The sequence below is a fragment of the Uloborus diversus genome, chromosome 4 (genome assembly GCF_026930045.1).
Source record: "Uloborus diversus isolate 005 chromosome 4, Udiv.v.3.1, whole genome shotgun sequence".
Classification (NCBI taxonomy): Eukaryota; Metazoa; Arthropoda; class Arachnida; order Araneae; family Uloboridae; genus Uloborus; species Uloborus diversus.
This window is the reverse complement of record NC_072734.1, coordinates 94,941,282-94,955,868: the sequence shown is the minus strand read 5'-3', so window position 1 is coordinate 94,955,868 and position 14,587 is coordinate 94,941,282. Positions and strand designations below refer to the sequence as shown.

The 14,587-nt window shown below is 33.6% G+C and overlaps 1 protein-coding gene across 2 annotated transcripts in view; it reads left to right on the top strand.

Annotated features, from left to right (window-relative positions):
• Positions 1–14,587, top strand: part of LOC129221405 (ecdysone-inducible protein E75-like) — a 28,718-nt gene that overhangs the window by 10,961 nt on the left and 3,170 nt on the right. Inside the window, exons 3-6 of one of the 2 annotated variants that reach the window (XM_054855885.1) lie at positions 1,433–1,577; positions 10,216–10,454; positions 13,616–13,783; positions 13,898–14,126. In XM_054855885.1, coding sequence (XP_054711860.1) covers positions 1,433–1,577; positions 10,216–10,454; positions 13,616–13,783; positions 13,898–14,126 — 781 coding nt within the window. Of the gene's footprint in view, positions 1–1,432; positions 1,578–6,807; positions 7,152–10,215; positions 10,455–13,615; positions 13,784–13,897; positions 14,127–14,587 lie in introns of those variants that run through there. The other variant, XM_054855886.1, reaches the window with a different exon arrangement.

The window sequence follows — 14,587 nt, the reverse complement described above, 5'->3', positions numbered from 1 at the left end:
GAGGGGTAGTTGCGTAACTTATACGATACAGTTTCCCCCCTTCTCAACTGCCTTGTTTTTGGAGTAGCCGTTTGGCCTGACCTAAATTGTTCGGAGTTTATTGGGGATTGCGCGAATAAATAATAAAGTTAACAAAAAAAAAGAAGTAGGAAGCATTTTTGGTTGGTTGAAACTAGGCACAGTTGTGTTCGGGCGCTGGTGAAACGTGCCGCTTGCCTTTCTCTCGTGTATTTTTCTTGTTACCAGTTGTGATATTTGTTCCTTCCGCGTCAGCGTTTTCACTGGATTTATTTCTGCGATACTACAACTTTTTCGAAGATGGTGTCAGTGAATGTGTGAAATCTTGTTTTTAATTGTTCTCGAGTATCATCGTTTTTATGATGAGAAAAATTCTTGTCGCATAAATGGTGATAATTACGTTGTGATTTTAGTCAATTGCCGGAGACAGTAATTGAAAGAACTCTTTGAAATACTAGTTTTACACGGTCCTTCATGTGTCTCAAGAATTTGAAAACTAAAGAGCGTAAGGAAGGGAAATGTAAAAATAGTGTAAGTAAGAGTTATTATGAAACTACTAAAGAAAACTTGGAAATTTTTTTACTGCGAAATGAAATGAGATCATTTGTTAGTTTTTAAACTTCGTTTCATGTTAGGTTAAAAGAAGGGATCAAAATTGTTCATCTACTAAATTGTAAAATTTTGTCTTTTTTTTATATACTTTTTATTTCTTGTAATTCTCTGTTTAAAAAATGAAAAAGGATCCAAATATTGATCTTTGAAGTTCAAATATTTTCTTGTCCAGAAAGGGGGGGGGGGGGTGAGAAAAAAAATCAGAAAATCATGTTAGAGGATAAAATCTTTACTACATCACTTACTATTTGGTAAAGTGTAGTAGAAGCATGTTTTGATCATTTTTAAGTTTTAATTTTCTTATATTTTTTCTATATATATATATATATATATATATATATTGCTGCGCAATATTTTTATGAGTTAATTTTTCTGAAAATTTTTGCTTATTCAAAGAACTTGTCTTGATCGCGAAAAACAATAACTTTCTTAATGTTCAAAATCCTTTGTTTTATCGTGTCATGAAACTCATGTTGAGTCTGCATTTCTCCTATGAAATGTTTTTTTTTTTCATCCTTCTACCCCCCCCCCCCCCCCCCAAAAAAAAAACCCTAAAATGATTCATTTTTTTAAAAACATTTTAAACAAAATACTTTGAAATCAAACTTTTTTTTTATTTGCTACTGCATGAGAATTTCATTCGAAATTTTTGATGCCCTTTTGTTTACAGCATAACATATTTCATTGTCTTGAATTCAAAAAATAGAATATATATTACATATATACACATATAAAATATATTACCAAGACTTTCTATTAAAATGCAGAGAACAAAACTATATCAAATATTTTTTCTTTGTAGGGCTTTTTCCGTCGAAGTATCCAACAGAAAATACAGTATAGGCCTTGCACCAAAAACCAGCAATGTTCCATCCTACGGATTAACCGAAACCGTTGTCAATACTGCCGTCTCAAAAAGTGCATTGCAGTGGGCATGTCCAGGGATGGTGAGTACTTCTTCGATTTAATTTCTTGCTCAATATCCATATATTTATGTATACATGTTAGATTAAAAGTGTGTTTAGATGCTGTTTTTTAAGCAAAAAAAAACATGGTATTTAAACAAGTATAATGTACCTTTCTGTTACGTACGAACTTTAAAAGCAAAATTTCAAACTATTTCTAATGTTTTAGAAAAACAAACGAATTTTTTATCTATAAAGAAATAATGTTGTAATGGTGACTCTTTGCTTTCATTGTAAAAAAAAAATCGTTTTAATAAAAAATAGTATTCATTTAAAAAAGTAAATCTTGTTCAGGTTTGCTCATTTAACATTGTAGGCAGCACCTTTTTGCCCTTTTTTTTTTTTTTTTTTTGAGTTTATGTGAAACTTGTTCCATGCTTATTGGTACACAGAAAATCTGATAAAAACCTGTAATAGCCAAGTTATTGAAGTGCCATCTAGTGTCTGAATGATTAACTAAGAACTTTTTTTTTCTTTTTTTTTTTTGAAAGTTGGAATCCACTCGCATCAATTTTATGAAGCAAATTTATTTCCTTTTTTAATGATTCAGTTTTTTTTATTGTGACTTCTACTGCATTTAAAAAAGGAGAGACTCCATGATGATACTTATCAAATGGTGAAGAAACTGATCATAGGGCACTCAATAGTTTGTATGCTCAACCACAGATGGCAGCACTGCACCAAAACTTTTTCTAATTTCATGTCACGTTAAGCTTTCCCTGCGACAGCGTATAGGCATTGGCGGTTTCCCAATAAGGACCTCTTGTTTATATGCCGCAGTTCAAGGTCAAATCAACGTGCTCTCCCTCTCGTTCATTGTATGCACTTCTCGGCTCGAATCGATTCGGGTTCTCAGAATGTGGCGCTACTCGCCAGTTCGGTGAATTTCTAGTTTTTATAAATTCAAAAAAAAAGAAGAATTATTCTTAATGTTTTTTCTTATGCTTCTGTACAGTTTTACAACGTTAAAAAGAGCTATGCAATTACGGAACTTTTGATAATAGAGAAAAAGATGCATCAGAGCTCTTTTTATTTTATTATATTTTTTACATCGAAGTGCCGAAAATTCGTGTATTACGATTTATGATAGTTATTGGTGTGTGTGTGTGTGTTTTTTTTTTTTTTTTAATTTATTTTTCGTTTGAGTCCTAGTATACTGTAAACGAAATTTTTAGAGTTCGTTGAATTGTCTATTTTTACATGGATGGGTGGGAGAAAAGCAATTAAGGTGATATTTTCGAAAATTCTGTTTGGGACCACTTTCTTTCTTTCTTTTTTTTTTTTTTTTTTTTTTGCAAAAAATTTTATTTAAATGCTGCTTTGGTTGTCTTTTTTATATTTTTTTCTAGTCCTTTTGTACCTTGTTTTTTAAATCATTTCTAAAAATCCTCTCAATGCAATGTAATTGATCACTTGTGAAATTTTTGTGAAGTACATCAACAAAAAAAAAAAAAAAAAAATCAATTTATTTGGATTTAAATGTCAAAGCTTTTTGAGAAAGTCATAATTTGTTAATTCCGCTGGTAAAAATAGAACGCATTGCGATTAAGATGATAACTCACACTTGTTCCAAGCTAGATAAATTTGTTTTCGAACCTTGAAACACTTGATATTTTCAATGTCAACTAAGCACACATATTTTTACCCTTTAGCCGATAACAGGAATTTGCGTTTTGTTCCGCAATGCTTGTTTTGGCGCAAATTCCCGTCTGATAAAACAATTTTACTGGCAAACATTCTGAGAATCGTATTGCTGACTCGAAAAATCATTGTGTCTGATAAAACAACGAATGTGCCGGAAATTGCGGCAGCAAGTTAATTACGTCACTAGACAGCCAGACGATAAATTTTACAAATTATAGAGGCCAGCTATTCTTGATATGTTAAATAAGCATTTTATGTTCCTTGTAGTTCTGTTTTGCACTCCAAAATTCTGCTGCGTCAAAATAATATCAAAATAATGCGCGTCAAATTGATTGTTGCAAAATGAATTTGTAGAACATATCACAATGTGTTTCATTGTAAATGAAAATTTATGCTAATGATGCCGAAACCTTTGAAGAAATTTACACGTGAGTTAGTTTTCAATGTTTAAATTATTTCAGTCGTATCTGCCTTACATTTAAGAGTAATGTAACTTAGATGTTTTCAAAAATAGATTGAAATTTGTTTTTATTTCTTTATTCATTTTTGCTGCAATTGTGTGTTGATATATTTCAAAGATTTTGAGATCAACTCTGCTTAATAGTTAGTCACAGTTAAAAAAGTTTTTTGTGATTGTAGTTCACTAACTGCTAACTTGATTTTTAGTAATTTCAATGTTAGTTAAATGCTCAACTAGCCTCTAAAGTTGGAGAGAAAGAACTTAAAATTGTACAAGAGAAGCTAGTAAATGCTGTATATTTTAATTCTTGAAAATTGGAAATATTCAGAGTGACTGAACCAGGATTACGCTAGCTTACTTCAAATATTTTCAAAGAATAAGTTAAGTTTTATGAATACGTTTGTTCCAGCATGTAATCAGCTATAATAAAAAATATGTGTGAATAGAAATTTTGATGTGCGGAAATTCAAAATGAAAATCACGCCACTGTGAGCTTCAATAACCATGCTTTTCTTTCACCTCCTTTCCCAAAATCGGTTGCAGCTATTTCGAGAAACGATTCCCTGGTTAAAACTGCGAAATGCACCTGAAAAGGTCACAGAGCAGCAGCATTGATCTGCACCCGCTGACGTCTGAAGAGAAATCGAACTTCGTAACACTAGGTTGGGGAGAAGGGAAAAAAATATAAAAATCCAAGGTAAAAGAGAAAGGAAATTATTCTCTTTAGAGGACAAGGTCAGTCGTGTGCAAACGTTGGCTGTTTACGTCTTGGAAAAGAACCTTTGCTGTTTGCTCCTCTCTCGAAGGTTTTCGCGAATCAGCAGAAGGGAGGGAGAGGGTCTGGAGGAAAGGGGGAGGGGGCGGGAATTCAGCTCAGCATCCACATGTGGAGCTATCGATTACCGCCAAATACCTACGCCATTTGGCGTTGAACCTTTTCCCATTCACAGTAGGGCGTTGGCTGTAAGAATGTAGTCAAGTTCATCTCATGGGGGAAATATATTCTAATTATAGTTTCTCTTATTTTGTGCTGCTTTTATAAATAGACAGAATTTTGGTATCTATTAGTGGAAGCCGTTCATCATTTGAACATATAATCATTAGAACTTTTAAAGGTATTTTCGTGCACCATTCGCAAAGGGTAAAAAAAAAGGAAATTAATGGATAATATGCTTTACTACTTAATTTACTTGGATGATTGAAGGAATGCTCTAAAATTTTAACAATTTTAGAGGAGTTTTTTTTTTTTTTTTAAATCTTCAATGTGGGGGGGGGGGGGGGAGACTCTTGTAATCAAAATTGACGCACAAATCGTTGCTTACCGAGCTGTGCTCATTTATGCCCAAAATAATTGATTATTATTTTTAAAGGTAATTTTTTTAACCAGTTGAAATGAAAAATATATTTTGTTTAAAAAAAATAATATACGAATTTTAAAACATCAGAAGAAACATCTTCATTTCATTGAAAAATTCAAGTGTTATTTGAGCTGGGTTGAACAAATTTTTCAATGAATCAAGTAATAATTGTTAAAAAATCATGAAATGAACAGAATCTGAACTATCGAGCTGATTTAGTCAATTCATCGATTTTGGTTTTCTCCTTTAGTCACTTTTGGCGACAAAATATGCTCTGTTATCGACCTCGGAGCAGCGATATCGTCGCCAGAGGTAAATGCCGGCTTGAAGGTCGGGCTGCTGGAAAAGGAAAAAGAAGTAGGTCGCCAAAATACGAGCGAGGAAACAAGTTCAAGGCTACGATGTCTTTTTCCCAGAGGGCGCTGCGCTCTTCTTCACCCTGTACAAGATTTAAATTCGACGTATCATTCTCAGGATTCCCCCTCCCCTACTTTTCTTTTCTGCTGTTTTTCGATTTCCGACGCGCCTGGAAACCGCCAACGCGTTTTAGTTAGAAATGGCCGTGAAAGTGGATTAGGGCCACCATTCAGCTAGATTTATCGCTCGTGTGAAGATATTTTGCTTCATAAATTATGTAACAGAAATTAAAGAAAAGGTTACTTTTAATTATTCATATCGATACTAAGAGAATATTGAAGTGACAAACCGTTAGGAAAAACTTAGATCTTTTCCCCACATCTGGCAGGGAAAAAAAACGAAGCGATCACTTAATAAATATGACAACCAATAAAACAATCTGAAATTCGATACCCTATTATTTTTTCTAGAATCTAATCTAAACATAAGTAATCCCCTTTATGTTTTTTTTTATGAGGCATGATTTATTATCTTCATTGTTATGGGAAAAACCTCCCTTTGAAAAATATAGTCAAATCACAAATTTTAACAGCCGGCGTCTGAAGTGTTTACTTTTATCCCTTACTTTGAGGCCAACGTAACTTTGCAAAAGAGACTTATCACTCGGAATGTGATATCGAAAGTTAATTTCTCTGTTATCGAGAGTTCATTTCTTTAATTATATATATTGTGGGGGGGGGGGGAGAGAATCTGATCAATTTAGTTTTATGAATTTCCTAGCATCGCCACTCAAAACGGGAATTGCCGGAGTAACATTTTAATGATTATATTTTCTCCCGTAAAACAATAACTCTTCATTATTTAAAATGAAAACACTTTCTGAAACCTTAAATAATGGTTCAGATTTGTGTTGAACTTCCTCATTTTTTAAAAAAAATTATAAAACTTGCTTTTTTTTCCTTCAAAAATAAATAAATATTCATTTGTATTAAAACACCTCACAGAATTAAAATATTCAAAAATAGGGAAAATTACTTTCTTTCGAATATTTATTTGCACAATTGTAAAAACCCCATGTTTTTTCGAATATTCTATTGTTAAATGTTAACATCTACTTAAGTGAAAATTTTACCCTTAAACAATGTTGTCACATTTCAAGGATTCAAGGTTTAATATTAATAAAAGTCTTCACATCAAATTGCGCTGTTATGAAAGTTCCTTGTTTTAATTACGCAGTAACACGGAAATCCTGATGTTCAAGAGCACTGCGTTCGTTCGAAGTTTTTAAAGGTCGCTAAGTATTATGCGCACTTGGCGGTTTCACTTGGCGACGACGCGCTCGCGCTTTGCAACCCATCCTCCTGCCGAAATCTGCGGCCCGTTGGCGACTTCCAGAACTATGCGCTCATCTGTTCGAAGAAGCGTGTGCTCCTACCTGCCGGAGAAACACTTGTTACAGCCGCTGCGTCGGAATTCCGTGTTCGGATCTTCTGCGTAGAACATTTCCGTGGTAAAAATTTGCATAAAAATATCGGAAAATGACTAGCATTTTAAGCCGGCTATTAACGGCAGACAAACCGTGGACTGCCCCATATCGATCACCAACTTACCCTGTGGTACCGGGCCCCATGCAATCCTTGGCCCCCCAGCATAATGTTGTAAGCGGTAACGCTTTTCCTCCGGTACAAGTACCGGCCCAAAGAAAGAAAAAAACATCTAGAAAATCGCAAGATGCTCGTAAGTTTTTGAAAATTTATTTTTTTTAATATCAATTGCAATTTTTTGACTTACGTAACAACCGATTCAAATTAAGGTAACATGCATGGAATAACTGTTTTTAATCGACGCTACATAAATAATTTACTTTCTAGTGATTAGTATGTTTTGCTCAATGAAGTTTTAATTGTTATGTGTATCATTAAAAAAAATCTAAACTTAGTGAAACAATAAACATTTTCTTTAAATGGAATTTTTCATTTAATTTTTCGTATCACGAGGGTAAAAAAATCTCTCCTCCACGAGGGAAACCTTCTTTAATTATGGTATATTTTCCGATTTTAAGTTATTCTAAAATTATCAAATGTGTAATAAAATGTAAATATTCAACAAAAATGGTTTCAGTTTAAACAATATATATTGTCCTGCCCCTTAGTGTTCCTTATTTGTAATTGTTTGGTACTTATTTGCATAAAAATTGATATATGATAGAAGTAAATTCAAAAATCGTATACTTAAAACGTGTTGCGCAGTTCCTGACCTTTTAAAGATGGAGGTTAGCACTATTTATTGACTTTCTATTAGGGGTGGCAACAGCTGTGCGTCATTGCGAGAAGGCTTAATTTAATGCTACAATAAATACATATACAATAATTCTCACCATTTAAAAAAATGTTTATATATTTTTTTTAATTTGAGCTAGTTAAAACATTAATATTGATGATTAATTTCTCATTGTAGCCGATAAAACCATAAGCTAATCGATATTTATGAAAGTAATTTTGCGTTTGCTAATATTTCAAACGATTTTGAAATTGTATTGTCGTTTTTTAATTGTTAGATAAACAGCAAATATTATCATTAAATATTTTTTCCTTTTTTTCCCCCGATCCAATAAAGTGTATTATTTTCCCGAAATAGTGATTAAATATTTTTTTTAGCAAAATATAACTTTGATGAGCGAAATTCAATTTTTATTCATATTATGTTCGGCAAGTGGCTACTGCTTTTTGAATTGCCAAATTGTTCATAGTGAATGTTAAGACTGCATGAAGAAATTTTAGCTCTTGTAAACGAAAAATGTCTGATTGATTTAAGCAGACAAATGTGTCTCGACCATGCGGTGCCACCGCAAATTATTACGACATGTGATGCAAGAGATTACGAAGACTGCGACACCTCTCTCTCATTCTGAGAATAAAATTTAATTTCTCCTTATCATTCGACTGCTTTTCATTATTGCGTCATCTGAAAGGCGATCTTGATACACTTAGAATGAATGTTTTTTTTTTAATTGGTCATTTTCGATTGGGAATTAGCATCGCATTCTTTATTGGATTGATGCCAGGAATGAGGAGAAAGAGGGAGGGAGAGAGAGAGCTCCTCGTGCGATATCTACGAGCATCCATTATGTATTTTGAAGGTTAGCGATGAAGTAATTTTTCCATTTTTGTAATCGTCAGCTGTGGTTTTTTTCATGGCCGTTACTTATTTATTTTTTCAAATTTCGAGACAGCTTTAATTATATAATTAAATCCTAAATCTAGTGCGAACAGTTTTCTGAAAAATCATAGTTTTATGACTTTTAATGCATGAACAATTTATTTTGATCTAATTAAGATTTTTATTTATGAAGAAAAAAATTGGACAACTTAATTTTTAACGATCAATTGGAAATTAGTAATCAATGCCGTTTTCTAAATCTTAATTCATTGCGTTAGACAGCATTAAAGGACATTATCTGCTTTGATTGGAAATAGAATTTTTAAATTGTCTTCAAATTTTGAGTTTTTACTTTACATTCTATTAAATGACCTTAAAAATGACTTTTTTTTTAATTAAAAAAAATGCTGTAATTTATGTGCATATTTATATCCAAAGGGAGAAAAGTTCAATGTTCTAACTAAATAGCGATTTCTGTCACCGCTTAGCGACTCCATTAACTCAGATTCTGCTGCGGCAATACGGAATTTTTTTGGAAAATAGCAGACCTTGAATATTTCATTGCCAACGCACAGCCTCGAAACTGAGCTCTGAAAAGGCAGAAATTTTTCCTCTCAACGTGGAAGGTAACGTCGCCGTCATTCTTCGAATAATGTTTTTGCCTTGAATGAAAAAAAAAAAAAAAAAAACGTTGGATATATCTATATTTATTTACATTCGCATATTCACGGACACATAGCAAAGAAGAAATAATAAAGCAGCTGCGAAGGCTGCTAGTTTATGTACAAGCGCATTTCGAAGAGTTTTTTGTTTTTGCAACTTAATTGTTTGTCCTTTTGTGTTGGTTTCTCTTCTTCTGCGTAGCCATGACGTCACGGAGGGGAAAAAATCGGCTATAAAATGAAATAAACGCGGCGGCCTTGTCGTGTCAAGGTAATGTTCGCCTTTGCATAGGAAAATCAGATGATTATTTAAGAGTGTTTAAAACAACGTTCACGTTTTTCCAAACATATTGTCTTCGATATTAAGTTTAATAATTTGACCGTCTTTTTCTCAAATGTTTAATAAGCTTGATTTTTTCCCCTTACACAGCTAAATGCATTAATTATTTTATTTATTTATTTATTTATTATTATTATTATTATTATTTTTTTTTTTTTTTGAAATTTCAATTAATAAAATAACAAATATGGAAAGGTAATTTTGATGTTCTTTGTCTTGGGGTACTAAAAAGTGTTTGTCACCAACAAGCTGTTTTGAAATGGAAAAGATTTTATCGATCTCATCCCCCCGCCACCGACATTACAGTGACAAAAACTAATTACGTCAGTGGTGCAGTACTTGCTTGCTGTGTTGAGAGCATGGGCATAACTTTTGAAAGTGCATTATGATGGAAATGCTTGAGGCTAATTTATGTAAATGAATATTCATTATTATTGGAACTTGACTAATTGAGAAAGACGATGTGCACTTCAATGAAGATGACTTGCGTTTAGGATGAATTTCGGTTAAAAAATTCACTGATGGCAAAAAGCTGTTAAATATAATTTTCTCAGCATAGTATGGCTTTTCAGTGGACATATATGTTCTCCCGATTAATTGTTATCCTGTATTGAAAACTATTTTTCTCTTTCTCCCCCAGCGGTCCGGTTCGGTCGTGTCCCCAAGAGAGAGAAGGCCAAAATCCTCGCTGCAATGCAGAAGGTGAACGCCAGTAGCCACGAGAAGGCCCTGTGCGCCGAGCTGGAGGATGAGCTTCACCTGCTGAGCACAGTGGTGCAGGCTCACGAAGAGACCTGCGATTACACCCGCGAGAAGGTGGTTGCCCTCATCGAGAAGGCCCGATCGCAACAAGTCTACGCCCAGGGCACGCCCACACTGGTGAGTGCCCTATTATTCTTTCATTAAGAACAATTTTTTTTCTTCCAACAGGATCTGCAGTGGTGAGTCAATGACGCGTTTATTATTATTATTTTTTTTTTTTTTCAGTTGAAATGAACCGCATATTTTATGAAAAAAAAAAGGAAAAGGTTTTCAACTTTTTTTTTTTTTTTTTTTTTTGAACTAATTACAATTTATAAGTTGGATTATATTTTGCAAATAGAAAGGAATAGTAGATGGAAAGATTTTCAAAATTTGACTTAATTATTTTTATGGCGTGCTCGTTCCGCGTTTTGATCATTTATTTAGAAATCCCCCAAAAATCCCTGTTTTAGTTCCGGGAGGAGGGTGAAAGAAAATTAGAGTATGATTAGTACTAGAATGAAATAACTTCTTATCTTTCCTACTTGTTTTGGACATCATTTTTAAAAGGGGGGGGGGAGATGCGTAAAACAATTTAAAAACCTTCGAAAATTTTAAAATTAAACATTAGAACAAAGATATCGCCGAATATTTCTCGAGATTGGCAATCAATTTAGATTTCGTTTGACTATTGCATTATCAGGATTTAATTAAGTTCTGCATGTTGAACTTCAAATCTAACTGGGAACAAAAAAAGGGAAAAAAAAACTTTCACTGAGGAAATGGACAAAGAGAAAAGAAAATCCCGGAAGTTCGAATATTACCGATAGCAATCTTTTCGAGAGAACTATCGTGAAACAGATCTTGACCTCATTTTTGTGCAGTCTAACTCGAGAGAGACAAAAAAAAAAAAAAAAAAAAAAAAATGGTAAAGAGTTGCGATGAAAAAATATTCCAGATTCGAAGATCCTCTCTTCAAATCCAAGGCCTTGCGTCACGTTTTGAGCCGAAAAAACATTTCTCCTTTGGCTAATAATTGCTCAAGGAGAAAGTGTACGCGACTTCTCCATGTTGGGGGATTTTGTTTTATCACGAATTTTTTATTTTTATTTTCATTCCCATCTTTCTGCTGAATCTCTCGGCGAGCGACAAGGTCGACTCGTGCGCTCTCTGCGCTCGAGACCTTGATTTTCGTTGTGAGCGAATCAAAGGCGCGATTTTCGCGTTTTTCAATTCACTCGCTTCTCACTTCCTGGTTCAAGGCGCTTGTTCGCACATCTTGGCGATCGCCAAATTAATTAGTATTTTTCAGAAAAAGGGGAGGGGGATTTTTTCAACAGTTTTAACTTGAATCATATCAATGTAAATTGATCAGATGCAGAGAAGTTTTTACTTTTCCTGCTTTTGTGAATTTTTGAAACACAAACTTTTTTACACAATCTTCCATATTTTGACGGTTTATTCCATTCCTTTTTTAAAATTAATTAATTACCTATTTTTAGTTCAAAGAGTTTTATTTGACCTTAATTTGCAATGGGCGGATGAATTTCTTACCCCAGAGTAAATAAAAGTCCCACTACTTTTTGTGCAACAGCAAGTAATATTTTGTATTTTTGAACTTAAGAAGTTAGTACTAATTAAGTACATAAGCAAAACAAATTTATGGAAATTATAAAAAGCCATAGAGTGTTCTTAGAACAGTCTAGAGTTTATTCCATGTCCCCCCTTTTAATTGCAAACGATCGGAGAGGAAGTAAGTGCGACTGCTCATATCTTCCTTGAGCAATCCCCGATTTCTCAATAGCTTTCGACCTTCAATTTGTTTATCAATTTTCAAGTGTATCTTTGTAACTGACGTGTTGTTTCAAATGATTCAACGTTGACTAACCAGCGAAAAAACTTAGCGCATCAGTTGGCACTTTTTTATCCTTGTATCATTAAAATATTTTTTTTTATCACAAAATGTTTTTTTTTCTTTTCGTCATTCGGTGCGGAAATAGTATATTTTATATATTAAACAAGGCCCAAGTATTTTTTTAGATTAAAGTAACTTTAAAAAATGTTTAGGAGAAATTAAATTGTGGACTCTTGAAACAAAAATCTTACTTAAGCATCTTATCAAAAAAGCGAAAAAAAAAACAGTTGTGAATTTATTTACAAATCATAATTTTAATTTGCGATGGACATAGGTTTCTGTATGTGCGGAAAAAATTTTGGAGAAATTTTTTAATTCAAAAAATCGAATTCACGCACACACTAGCAGAGACGCGTGGATGCAAGATCTGTCTGGCTGCATTTTCGTCTGTCCATATACAATAATTAGGCAACCGTAGTCTTGATTTTGTAACGGAAAATGCAACGGGTACCTCATCTTGCGGAGGAAGCGCTTGAAAAACAACAGCTCTGACGTCAGCTCACGAACAATTTCACCATAGAGACGTGCGACTTCATCCAATAGTCGGTAGCTATTCAAGGCCAAGGTCACAACACAGGCGCTCGATGCTGTGCCCCTGATCGTTTGCGCCAATCGCTACCGACCTCAGGATGCGCCAAGGTTACCCAATCATACCGCAGACTGCACTTTCATTTTGTCCTTTGCTCAGTTTGTCTTAACGGCAGTTTCTTCTTTATTTTTTACAATACTTCTTCCTTGCTTTTTTTTCTTTTTTTTATTATCGTCGACAGCGAAAGTGTCGCATTTTCTGGCTGCGGTGTGTAATACATGCAAATTATTTCTGCTGAGTCTCGCATCTTGTCTTCGTGAACAAAAGTGAATTTGAAAACGCAGAGACACTTATTTAATGATTGCAATTATTTCAAAATTATAAATACTCTTTTTACTTATTTATTTATATTTTTAATTTGCAGTTTTGCATGTACATTAAAATGGAGGGGAAGGGGGGGGGGCAGAGAAAATCAAAGCAAAAAATAGTAAAATTTAATAGTTTTATAAATTTAAAATATGCATGTTTTTTTAAAAAAGCTATTTAAAAATTGCCAATCACCCTTGTATATAAACCTTTGTCCAAAAAATAAAAAAATACACATTTTAAACTTAGTCTGAGTCTATATCAAATAAAACTTGTAGGAAGAACTAAAAAAAAAAAGCACTGCAACTCTTGAAAACCCCTGAAGTTAATCAACTATTTTACTTTTACCTACGGGTTTTAAAACTATTTCCTTAATCACATTTTGGGTAGGCTAGTCTTTGCACATAAAATGTTAAATGCATTAAATGTAATCTAATGATGCATGTAAAAAGATGAATCCTCAAGATTTTCTTTTTCTTTTGTCCACAGGCTTGTCCTTTGAATCCTTTACCACATATCCTAGAAAATGGAGTTTCCCACTACATGGAAGATTTCTCCCAAAGATTTGCACCAGCCATCAAAGGAGTTGTCGAGTTTGCCAAACGAGTACCTGGTTTTAACTTTCTGACTCAAGAGGACCAAGTCACTCTTCTGAAGGTAAGCTTCGAGTGACATACTTCAACTCTAAATGATCCAGAAACTTACCACAGCGTATGTTTCCCCTTTTTCTTAATTTCATCTTTAATAAATCGCTTTCTTGTTTTCTTCTAGGCTGGTGTGTTTGAAGTACTTTTGGTGCGTCTAGCCAGCATGTTTGACTCCCAAACGAATTCTCTAATTTGCTTAAATGGTCAAGTTCTGCGAAGGGAATCCCTACATACAGCTAGCAATGCCAGATTCCTCTTGGACTCCATGTTCGACTTTGCAGAAAGACTGAATACTTTGCACCTGTCAGACAATGAAGTTGGCCTCTTCTCTGCTGTTGTTGTTATTGCTCCCGGTAAGTGTCAAATCAATCCAGTATGTAGTAACTAATATAGCATAGTAGGAGTAATTTTATTAAAAATAAAACCCATAAAACTTAAAAACTGCACGTCCTATTACAGATTTGAGTAGTATTGCATACATTAATTGATGCTTATTAACATGAATGCAATATCATTTAAATTTATGTATGTTTCTTATCATAAAGGATGCATACTTAATTATACTGTCTGGAACATAAATTTTGTGAGAAGTCATCAGTTTTTTTTTTTGCTTACAAAAAAACTTATGCCTCACGAGCATCAGCGACAAATATCTAAGCACTTTCATAGGCAGGAAATCTTTTAATATTACGACGAGACAATTAGATTGTAGTTACTTAAACTAATCACCACCCATGTTACTCCCTGGAATGTGTGGTTAGCCTTGAAAAAACCCAGCAGTTCAAAGGATTTGCAAATTTAAATATTTTAAAGT